A 12,425-nucleotide genomic window follows, 5' to 3' on the forward strand; every position below is an offset into this window, starting at 1 on the left:
TACACACTCATTCTGCTGTGTTTTGCACAGCAATACAGTCTTGTGATTTTAAAGCTTATCTTTTGTGTTTCTCTTGACATAAATTACACACTAGCTCCACATTACTTGTCTCCACTTAAGCCATCCAGTGTTTTTGAGCTAACGTAGTCAACTGCCACTGCAAGTTCAATATTAAAGCATTCAGCTAAGTTCAAAAACAAATTATCAGCGGCTGGCACCGAGCATCGGGCCCTCAGCTCAATGTTGATTACATTTTGGCTCCATGTTGTTCCTAAGCTGTAAAAACTAATTTCAGTTTGTCTTAATGGACTTTGCAGCTGAGCCACATCATTTAGAGATAGGGAAACAAATGAAACTGCAAAAGCCTGCAGAGAAATGTCACAAGCAATTCTTATGTGACAAGGGCTACACAATACACCTCTTGAACTCTGTGGGGAATGTGGCTCTTATCCGTTCTTTCCACTGCTAGATGCCCTGGAGAGCTAGCTAATGTTTATCTGTCTGGTTGGAGGATCTTTGTTCATTTACAGCATGAAGAATGGTGCTAGTACAGCATTACAATGTTTCCATTTGACATGTGTAGAAGTTAATTTCCCTGGTTGCACAGTTGATCAGCAGTCGACCTGCAACATTTTGTCTTCCCGTCTCTTTTTGAATCAGCCTCTTTGTTGTAAGGCAACAAATAGTTTTAGAAAGTATCTGAACTATGAGATCTCTTTGCTTCATGACTGATTTACTAAATCCAATCATGTATGAGGTTGGTTTGTGTATGTTTGTGTAATACATCTTGTGTTCTTGCTGTTGATTGTAAACGCTTACTGCTAGTGCGCCATTGGTTAAGTTACAGTTTGCCAATGGGAGCGTGTCTAAGGTTGCTTACTCCTGCTGTAAAGTCTTCGGTCGAGTACACTTCCTTTCAGGTTTTTAGCACTCAAGCGACACAATAAATGATATATAGACCTCTTGCCCTTTTGCCTGTGTTTCAGAGTACTTGACCGTCTTCTCCCAAATGATTGCCTTCCATGACCCAGAGCTCAGCAACCATCTAAATGAGATTGGCTTCATCCCAGACGTAAGTTTCCAAGAGTGCAAGTGCCCTGACACATTGACGACAATAGGCAGCAGTGGAGGGCATGCAAGGATAACAACATTGTCTTTTATTGCAAGTCAAAAACAGTAAGAAATTATTCCAGTTGTTTTCTCCGCATGAGGGCCAAAGGAAATGAGCATCCATAGATCACAGTGTATATCTTTTCATTGTCGTTAACACTTTTTGTTCCACATCCTCCTTTCCAGTATTTGTGGTGAGGGTCAGGTTCTCCCTGTAGTCCGCTGGTGATTTATACAACGATTGATGTCTGCCATGCACACTTAATGATTGTCCTCTTCCAGGCTTACCGTATTTCTCTTACTATATGCCACCTCTCCCTGCCCTTCACTTCAGCTCTGCGCAGACAGTGACAAGGTTAAAGTGTTCTACAGTCTCTCTGGGGGTTCAGTTAGTGTGCTGATGAATGTGTGTCACCTGTGGACCGGACTCTGGGACATTACCCGATGAAAAGTGGGGTCTTTATCATCGAGGAGTCAGGGATCAAAGCGTCCTCTTCCTCCTCCTTGCAGTTTCTGATGCTGCAGCTCCTTTTCTAAAGTGGTGCAAGTGAAATGTTGACTGTCTGCCATAATTTAAAGTGTGTAGAAAAACATGAAATTAGGAAATGTTACCTGTAGTTGTTGATGCTGTTGTGATGCTGACTTGACTTGTACTGCATGTACAGAGCTACCAGTATTGACTTGCCTTTCAAAGGAGACTTGATATTCTTGTTTGTGTTGGTAGGCCAGGATGATATTGGAACAAGCTATGTTGATACAGCTTTCATGTTTGATGTCAATCCCAGTAATTAGACTTTACAGACCATAAATCCCCTTTTCCTCTGTGAACTTCAGAGAACTCTCTAAACTGTTGTTTTACTGAGGAAACAAATCCATCAGCCCTAAAAGACCAAATGTCCCTGCACTATGAAATGGATTTGCTTCCACTTTATGCAAACCAAAACATGGCTAGATTAATACAGTTTGTCTTGTGCAAGCACACAGAAACCACAAGTAATCTTTGGAAATGTTGTGGTGTTCAAGGACTCCGCTCCAGTAATGCCTGAAGCCATCGGCAGAGAGTCAGATTCCATGTGGCCAGCGGTTTAATTCCGGGCCATTCTCAATTTGGCCACATCTGCTCCTCTGGGTCTGCCATTTACACCTACACTAATCCAATCTGGCTGGACTCGCAGTTCTGCTAGTGAGCGTTTGAATTGAGACTCAGGGCGGTGGATCTCTCTCTCCTGGTCATTACTCCTGGGCTCAGAAGAGGTCTACTGAACAGTCACCAGCTCCCACGCAGTTAGCTATCGATTAACTTACTGAGATGAGCTCCAGTATTCCTGCACATTCTGCTCCAGACCCGTTGCTACTGAATATTACAGAGCCTCAGTAGTATAGTGGCCAGCGATTGGCAGGTGTTATAACAGGTGGTTAATGGTGGAGTGTGTGTGTGTACGGTCTTTAATTTTAATTTCATGCATTTCCTCCAGGGAAAGTGTAGAATGGAGAGAAAGGAAGATGGATGACAAGATGATTTGTATAATGAGATTCATTGTTTGCTTTCTCCCCATTGACCAATAACCAAACTCAGCAGTTTGCTCTTTATGGTCGTTTCTGTTTCTCAGAAGGCATAGAGATGTGTGCTGCATGTCTTAGAGTCTATAGTGAGAAAGCAGTTCACTTATTTCATGTGAGCTCTCAGCTTTTTTTATTTGACGTACTGAATATTGCATACAAATGAATGCTTCATGATCTCATAAATGTGCTAACTGTATTCTTATCTCTCTTTCTTACCGCACAGCTTTATGCTATTCCATGGTTCCTGACAATGTTTACACGTAAGTAGCTTTTCCTTGTACTCACAATGTGGATATGATGTCACACTGAGCATAATCAAAAACTTTCAGAGGGTAATTTGAATCTGCTTCAATTAGAGTATGAATGAAAGAGACTGAAAAGGTCAGTGGGTCCGGTATGGACCAGATCTGTAGGTCTTTGTGTTTCTTTCTCTCCGTGACCTTTATTGTAGCTGCTAATTAATTCCAGATCTGAAAGGAAAGGACTCGACCGCTCAGTCCCACACTGCCTCAGATGTTCACCAGAACATTTTTCATTTATCCTCATTTAGTTGTTTTCGAGGCTTTCAGCTACATCTTGCAGCCTACATCAGTGGATAGAGTTTGCTCAGTTGTCATTGATGATCTATAACCGGATACATGACATAAAAAACAGATTTTCAGTTGATGGACTGAACTGATTTTGCAGCTAAGAGGCTTATAAACCAGTGGTGAAAAGTAACTGAGTACATTAAATCAATACTGTCATTGTTTTGGTACTTTTTGTTTTACTAATTTATTTCCATCTTCTGCTACTTCATACTTCCATCTACAGCTGGAGTGCTAGTTACTGTTCAGAGATGCTGCATTCAAAACACATGATGCATTGCTATTGATTAAACTACCCAAAAGTACTGTGTATAAAGCAGATACAATGCTCCTCAACCAGCTCAACATTTAGGTATTTCTTATATGTTAATGTATCAGTAATAATGATCCAATAATCCAATAATATATAATTAAACACTGACATGGGTCATTCGTGTTGCTGATACTTATATACTGCACACTGTTAAATGCAGGGCATGTATTTTATCGTGTTGTACTTTTGGCTTATGAAAATGCTTTGAGTTATTCTTCCAAAGGTCTTTTCTTGTAATGTAATGTGTCAGTTTTTTTTTTTGACATGCTGACTGGTGGTGCGTATCACTGTTTTAAAAGAATCTTCCCAAAAGGCCAGGCAGAATTGGATGGTGCACTATACTGTAGTTTTTAAAAGGCAAAGGTCTTTTGTATGCAGGAACCAAATCTGACTTAAGTGTCACGTCTCTGTGACTCTGTGACGAAGCAGAGTGGTAGGACTGAGCTGTAGACTTTACAGGATTATTGTAACGCTTCCTGTGGGCCAGTCTGCACGATTTAATGAGTCTAAGTAGTGACTCGCAAGACCATTAATGCTCCCGAGTTAGAAAAATAATAACCAAATGTGCCTTAGATATTGTAGGAAATGCAGTATACTGTATAAGCCATTGTGGGTGTTGGTGTGTTATCGTACAGCTATTTCAAGGATATTGATTACATCGTCATGATTTTACAGTCAGGTGAAAACACGCAGATAATGTATTCTAACCTTCAGTTCGCAAGAAGATTTTTGAGGTAACATTAAGAAGGAAAAATAAAATATTATGTCGAGGTCCATGGGTAGGATGTGGCAGACAAAATCAATTCCAGGCGCTCTACTCCGGCATGGTAAAAATAAAAAGCCTTTAATAAATATTGATTTAAAACATTATAAAAATACATCAAAACTCATCGGCGAACTTTCCTTCCTCAGGAGAACCTTTATGAGGGCGTGATGTATTTTTATACCTTGTTATGCCCATATTTATTAAAGACGACTTCTTTTTTTTCTGATCTTGAATGCCCTAAATTGGATTGTGTGTACCACATACTAATGAATGTCCTCCCTCTTAATATAACTTCAAGAGCAAATGTGGATGTAAGGGTCAAGATAAACACCACTGCTGCTAGTTTTACCTCAAGATTTTTAACACTTTTACAAAAAAAATGGCAAAAAGCTCATAAGGAACTTTTTGGCAGATCTATGAACTATGAGAAGATATGTCCATACATGCAACACTGGGCTTGTACAAAATAAGCAACCTATGTGGATCTTATGATGTTCAGCTCCGGTTGAGTTTTACAAGCTTGTATTTTGAGAGTGTAGATCCAATAGGGACAGCGTAGATTGTGATGTTAACATGGACTGCAATATTTAGCATGGTGTTTATAATGTTTCGTCACCAACCAGTATGTACAGGGAATAAATAAGAAATAGTTTCATCAAGTTTGTACTAGTTTAGGTGTCACTCATTACAATCAAGTAGCCAAATGATTTCAGTGCCCGCAGTTCTGTCATGTTTAGATGCCGATGATGTTTCAAATCGAATTTGCTGACGTTTGGAAGATGAGAAAATATTACAGAATCCAGCAATAATTGTTGCATAATTTTGGAAACCTGTTGATTCCAATAAGCATAATGCACAGTAAGAGTCCTTTCACCTTCTGTGCTGCTGCAGAGGTGCATTATACTGTAATGAATTTGTATTATGTTCCTGCTGGTTCTTAGCATGCCATTTGTCAGCTGATGGCAGCATTGAGCTTTTATCTTCAGCAGGGCACATTTTGAGCACTGAAATATGAGCATATTAGCAAGGGTCACAGATCATTGTTACGAATTAAATAATGTGCAATTAACTTCTGTCTTCTAGATGGAGACACATCATACGGTACAACTGTTTGAATAACTTTTTGCCTTCTCAATATTATTTTAGATAGCTGCACTTGAGCTAGTCTGCAGACTCCTATAGACAGAACACAAGCTATGATTTACGTTAGTTGTAGCCAAATTTATCTTCTTCAGCCCTTTGCAATGAGGTATTTGATTCTTCAGTCAAACACACACACACACACACACACACATATATACATATACATACAGACCACTCCTGGGGCAGAGAGTGTGAGGTGTGACCCCCTACCCCTTTTCTTCCCCCTGAGGCAGTGTGTGAGTCCAGTATTCAGGAGGTGTGCCCCTCTGACTGCTAATGTCCTCAATCCAATATGAGACAAGGTTGGAGGGTCATCCTCAATTCACAGAGACACACACACACACACACACACACACACACACACACACACACACACACACACACACACACACACACACACACACACACACACACACTGCCTGTCAGTCACATGCCCTAGTCTGCTCAGCTGACTGCTAATGTGGCGCAGACCCTACGAAGCATTTTCTCACCACTCCTACACTCTCGGCCTCACCAAAACCACATTCCACACACACACACACACACACACACACACACACACACACACACATCTACTTCTCAGCATCCACCTTAACAAACCGCGGGATGATAGAAACAGGTGGACAGTTCTGGTTCTCATGCATAAATCTCAACAGAGAGGAAACATTATATTTGAAAGTAATATCAGTGAACTAATAACTGCAGTGGGACACATTATCAGGATGTGGTTTTAGTTGGCTTGAAATAACCTGTGCCGGTTCCTTGCTCTAAAGCTCCTCAGCCCCCTGATGTTCTCCCTGTCATTTTTCCACCACAACACCCACCTAAAAACATTTTTCCCAGCTTTCTCCCCCACATCAAATATCCCTCCAGGCAACCTTGCCAACGTACAATATTGCTTAGTGAGCTTCCCATTTTAAAGCCATAGAGCCATCTTAAGTAAATGCACTATGCACATGCAAATCACACTCATTATGCACAAACTGATTCCCCATTTCTCTCTATGTGCGTGTTGCATTCTATTATATCCAGTTTGCAGCAGCCTATTGTGCATCCCCCGTGGGATTTGTCTTTTCAGGCACTCTGGTATTCAGTCATTTTGTAAAATCTCCCCTTTGTTGTGTTTATTTCCGTGCGCTCTATACAGATGTGTTTCCACTGCACAAGATCTTCCACCTGTGGGACACGCTGCTGCTGGGTAACTCCTCTTTCCCCTTCTGTATCGGCGTGGCCATATTGCAGCAGCTCAGGGACCGTCTCTTGGCCAATGGCTTCAATGAGTGCATCCTCCTCTTCTCTGACCTGCCAGGTGAGAGTATAAGCTGGCATAATATACATCTTTGTAAATACTATGTCTTCCTTTTGTCCCTCTTGTCAAGTTTATTACATACTTGGGCTATATGCCAAATATTACTTGGTAATAAACAACAACCTAACGGCATCTTTATTTACTTTCTGCATGCGTTAAGCAGTTGTACCTCCGCAGTTATATATGAACAAGTGAAAATCACACTCTGCCATCCCCAAATCTTTTTAAAAGGTTGTCCATCTTTGTGGGCAACTGCAGGAGGCGTTTTTTGTATTCAACAGAGTACCAATGTGTGCTGATGTGTCTTTAGTTAATGATATCCTCAAAGCAGGCAGCTCTGCTCTCCAATAAACACACTCCTTCCTTGATGTGCTCCAGGCGTGCCACGCTCTGCTCTGCGTCTGTCGGAACAGTCAACCGCTGCACTCTGGGAATTGTCTGCCACAATAATCACAACCTCCACAGTACAGTTCTCCAGCATCATTTTTAATCTTGATTCAAATCCATCGTTAGTCTGTGCAGACTGCTGAGCCACTAATATCAATTGTTGCTTGCTATTTGGTTTTTCGGTGCTATATCAGTTATGGGACATCTAACCAGGGAGGGTAAGTGGCACCTTTTCAGCTCTGGACCACAAATGCAGGATTACTCCTGCAAGAGACGTAGATAAGACTCGCATAAATAAAGCCCAGCGTTAGCATGGGGATGTGAGGCCAGCAGGCTGCCTGAAGCAACTATCTGCTTTGCCAATACTAACATACAGAGACATGTATTAAACATTGCACTTAACACAAAATTAAATATAAAATAATACAGTGTCTTAACTCCGCTTTATGGTTGTTAATCCAGTTGGTTTCAGTGCATGGCAGGCAAGAGGAGTATTCCTGCCTCCTTTCTTAGCAGGGTCGACAAATCAACGAGGTATTCAGTGGGTTGATTCTGATAATACAAGCTTGATGGAAATGCATCTTATTAGCTTTGCTCTTTTGTTGTCATGCATTTGTTAAGTACTTCTAACAGACTGACTCCCAGTCCGAGGGGCTTTTAACATGGCTTTTAACGTGACACATTGCCCTGGGGACTTCGATGTTTTTGTCGACTATAATCTGCCTCACAGACTGAACACCCACTGTGGAGACAGTAGTGTCTCTTAATACATGCCCTCTCTACGGCTCCTTTTCAGTTTCACAAAGACATTACTTCAGCAAAGTATCGGTGACATAAAATCAGAGAGCGGCATTCATAATGTATGTACCTCTCGCGCCTGGGGGATAGCTCAAACTATTTCCTTTAAAACTTTATTTCCCAATGCTGCTGAGCCCCTATTTTTTCTGGCTGATAGGCAGAATGACATTGGGGTTTTAAAACCAACAGAGGCGGGGACGATTTGTCCAAAAGGCTTGCTGGAGCACTCTGTAAACTAAGGCCAACAGCCTCCCCTTCAGCCTAAATTCAGCGTTGCCGTACTTCACTGTGTTTTACTGTCCAACAGATTCATGCGATTGAGGCAGAAGGGAAAAGGAGAGCCAGTTCTCCTTATAAAGGTAAAATATGTTGGCCTAGAGCTGCAGTCGGCTTCTTTGGCAAGATTTCCTGAGAGTGGCTGCCGCTGCCAGCTCGTTTCTGTATATCACTTCCAGCCTTATTATCGCAGCTTGTGTATACCTGGGTAGTTACAGTGTAGTATCTGGCAAACTATATTAGGAATGTATTCCGGGGCTGCAGACTGACCTCAATCTGTTTATTTAAGGTTCCAGCCATGTTCTAGTACACAATACGGTATTATATAACTTGTTACAGACTGCTACATCCAAGTACAAAACAGTTCAGCACAATATGTATCACCCCTACTAAATGAGAGTAGAAGTCTTACTACTGTGGGTTTATAATCCTTGACTGTGCAGGGTTTAATTTTTAGACATGCTCGCAGAATGGCTCTAGTGATGGCAATGTTAGTGTCTGTCTGTCGGCTGTTCCACCACCCTGGTCCAGACTGTAATTGTTCAACAGCTATTTGATGGATTGCCATGAAATTTCACACAAGCATTCATGGTTCCCAAAGGATGAAGCCGACTGACGTTGGCGATCCCCTGACTTTTCTACTACTACAACCATCAGCTCAAAATTTTGTTCAGCTTATGATGGAATTCCTGCAAAAACTAGTGACGTTCTCAGCCACATCAGCTGCACTTTATTTTTAGGGCTATATAACAAATGTTAGCACAGCAACATGCTTAACTAGGATGGGGACCATGTTACTCATACTTCCACGCAAAAGTACCGCTTCACAGAGCTGCTAGTGTATCTGTGGACTTGTTCCTAACCAATTGTAGTGCATGTGATTCAATGCATAGTACATTAAAGTAAACGTATAGTAGGTTTGGCAGTGTTAGATAATTGAGTTACAATAATAGACCTTGGCAGCCTTTGTTGGTTTTGGAGGTCAGTCTGTATTTCCTCTGCGTCACCACATTCATGCAGTTATGAGTACACACACACACACACACACACACACACACACACACACACACACACACACACACACACACACACTGAGTTATGGTAGATATCTTGTGATTTGTGGTCCGCACCTGCTCCTTCCTGACATCAGGCGTGCAGAATTGATGTCCTCATACAACTGAGACTTGCATGAATTTGTTTCAGAGCAGAGTCCACATGCTTCACATGTGTGTAACAACAGAAACTGCTCAGTGTGAAGCCAGAAAAACATGCCCTGATGCTGGCTGACCGGTATATAAAAGAAGGACAATTGACAAAATCTAGTTAGTCAATCTTATAGCAAGAAATCAAGAAATCAAATAGGATACGGCTGATTTTAAAGAGAAAGAATTAAAGATTTAATTTAAAACTGGTTTGGTACACACCATCGTGGACATTTCTGTTCATTTCCGCCTGTGCATGATGGGAGCCTGTATTTAGTGGTGATGACAGGTGGTGTCAGTGGTGAAAAGGTAAAGAAACATGCATATACATTTTGACTTAATCTAAGGTTCAGTGAAGTGGATGAACTTTACGAGATGCATAAGAAGGCTTGACATTTAGTTGCGAAATAAAAACAAGTCTGCTCTCTTTCTATTCCCGTCGGCAACTGTCGGAATAAAAGTTAACGGTCAAGATAACGTTACAGGACAGTGGCTCTTAAATGATCCAGACACACTCCTCTCTCTCCCTCCTTCTAGGCAGTAAAGTAGGGCCAGTGACAGTAATTCTCAGTGACAAGCCCATTACACATAACAGTGGGAAGTCTATACTTGCTAATATTCCAACGAAGAGAAGGAATCCAAATTTAAGGGAAGTGATGCAGACTATAAGGTCATGCTCCCACGACTGGTTTCACAAGCTGTCAATACTTTCACTGGCACTCATCATTCTTCACACAACTTCCTCTTCACAAATGTGTTACTCATGTCATTTTGGCTTTCTGGACCATATACAAAGACTAAAATATTGCTGAATTATTTTTGTTAATAAGTTTTATGAATGATTTCACACTCAGTATATCAGAGTCTGAAATCAAATTAAAAGTGAAACAGGTAAGACCTGTGCTGCAACATTTCGCCTTGGAGCCAGCAATTCATCTCAGCTGCCATTTGTTTGCAATTAATCTCATTTTGTGATTCCCCATTTGCTAAGTCTTGTAGCCTTGGGTAATCTATAACTTTCTCTTGTTTGGAGACTTCATTGATTCACAATAGACCAGGAAGGCTCTCCGGCTGACAGGAGCCGTGTGTTTACTGATGATGCAGCGGCATTTGCCTTCACGGAACATTAGCATCTGTCTCAATGAGCAGAGCCGGGCACAGAACCGATGAGCTCTAGTTATAGACGTTTAGCTCTGAGAAAAACAACCACGAGCTGCTGAAAGTGCTCGAGGCAACACTGCACACAGGGACACCTTGAAAACATCAGCAGAAGGAGAAGTAGAATATTGATGTTGAAGGTTTAGTGTTGGAAGTGGATGACAGATTTGGCATGACATATTTTCATTAGCATTTTGTGATTTGACTGATAGTGTACTCTGGGGCATTTTACCATTAGAGTACACATCAAATAATACTATTGCAGGCAGCCAGTATTAAGCAGGACCTGGGTATCATATCTATAATGTCCTGACAATATTTACCTGGGGCTGAATGTATTAATTAGCTCAGCTTCACTCCAGCATTTGAGCTCAAGGTTTAACTATGTCTACAAATACTCAGACTTCAGAAAAGCTGAGTTATTTCTGAGCTGCTTATTTTGCACTGTTAGCAAAGAGAAGTTCTCACTTGAAAATGACTGACGCTAAGTGTTTTATGACATTCAGAACTGTAGCATTGAATTAATAACGTCATCAGGTAGTTTTTCTGAGGGGCTCCGGTTGTGCAATCAACACATTCAGAAGACTGACAGGCTGCTTTTTATTTAGTATACGAAATCCTTTGATTGGTGAACATGCCTTGAAAACAATAGTAATGATTTGTTTTTAACAATTCTTTGTCACTGCCATTCGCCCCCTCTCGCCCTCGCCACAACATCAAGGATCAGGATATGCATAACAGATTGTTTTAATCTTGTAATTCAAATTCAACAAAAGCAACCACAGTTGTGACTTCCTTCAGTTTCGGTTACTTGACTTAGTTTCCCGGGTAAATGCGTTGGATTAATGAGAACCGCTTTGATTGATCACTGAAATAAGACTGCTAATACTACTTCAGGGATGTATTCAAAGATTGGTACATGTACCCCTTAAAGACATGCAAATCCAATGCACCTCATCCATCTAAGTTTCATCAAAACAAACAACCAACAATTAGAAAACCTTCTCATGTCTACAAGTGGAATTTTGAAACGTAATCAACACCATGAATCATTCCCTCATGGGTTGTCCAAAGTAATCTTTGGTATACAGTATAACTATAAAGATCAAAGATGGATGGATGAACAAACCTCTGGACAATAGATAATCAATTTCCACTCTCCCACCTTCTGTTATCAATGTCATCGGTTTACAAATACGGAGCTATTCAAAAAGGGAGAAGGGGATTGTCACCACTGATGGTTGGCTCTATAATCTGTGGATAATGTACAAAGTAATGTTCATGTCTGTTGTACTGTGCAGGGTTGGTTGGATAATGCAACAGATTTTCACTTTGAGTTTTAATTTACTAAACCCTTTAATCTCCATTATTATCAGGTCTTCATTCTTTTGCGCCACAATCCAATTCCACAACCCCGCTGAGTTGCTCTTTACTAATCATGCCATTGTACTATTTGTGGCAACAAGTAACAGCCCACAATCAACACCTCTACATCATTACTGAAATGTAATTTTGCTTCCTAATATGTAAAGAAATTGCTCTGTAATGAAATTGACTGCCTTGGAATTGGCCAGCTGAGCCCAGGACTTGTTAAAACCGCTATCAATCTCCTCTTCCCCATTCCTGCCTCTTTTAGCTGGAGGAGTGATTGCATGCAGCATTCGTCGCCCTAGGGAGGGAAAATGTGTTTCCCTGAACTGCCTATGTGCCCGTCGGTGAGGAATCTTAGACCACCAGTGTGTTTTTCACTGGAATGAGCCTCGTAACCGAGTCTGTGAGGTCCTAGCCCATGAGAGCTGACAGACCCTAACCT

General features: G+C 41.2%; 1 protein-coding gene across 1 annotated transcript in view; it reads left to right on the forward strand.

Moving 5' to 3' along the window:
- The window catches only part of tbck (TBC1 domain containing kinase), a 38,698-nt gene that overhangs the window by 8,547 nt on the left and 17,726 nt on the right, over window positions 1-12,425 (forward strand). Inside the window, exons 20-22 of the mRNA XM_079160382.1 lie at window positions 987-1,072; window positions 2,897-2,933; window positions 6,630-6,791. Coding sequence (XP_079016508.1) covers window positions 987-1,072; window positions 2,897-2,933; window positions 6,630-6,791 — 285 coding nt within the window. The remainder of the gene's footprint in view (window positions 1-986; window positions 1,073-2,896; window positions 2,934-6,629; window positions 6,792-12,425) is intronic.

This window comes from Pholis gunnellus, assembly GCF_910591455.1.
Source record: "Pholis gunnellus genome assembly, chromosome: 5".
In the NCBI taxonomy this organism is placed as follows: Eukaryota; Metazoa; Chordata; class Actinopteri; order Perciformes; family Pholidae; genus Pholis; species Pholis gunnellus.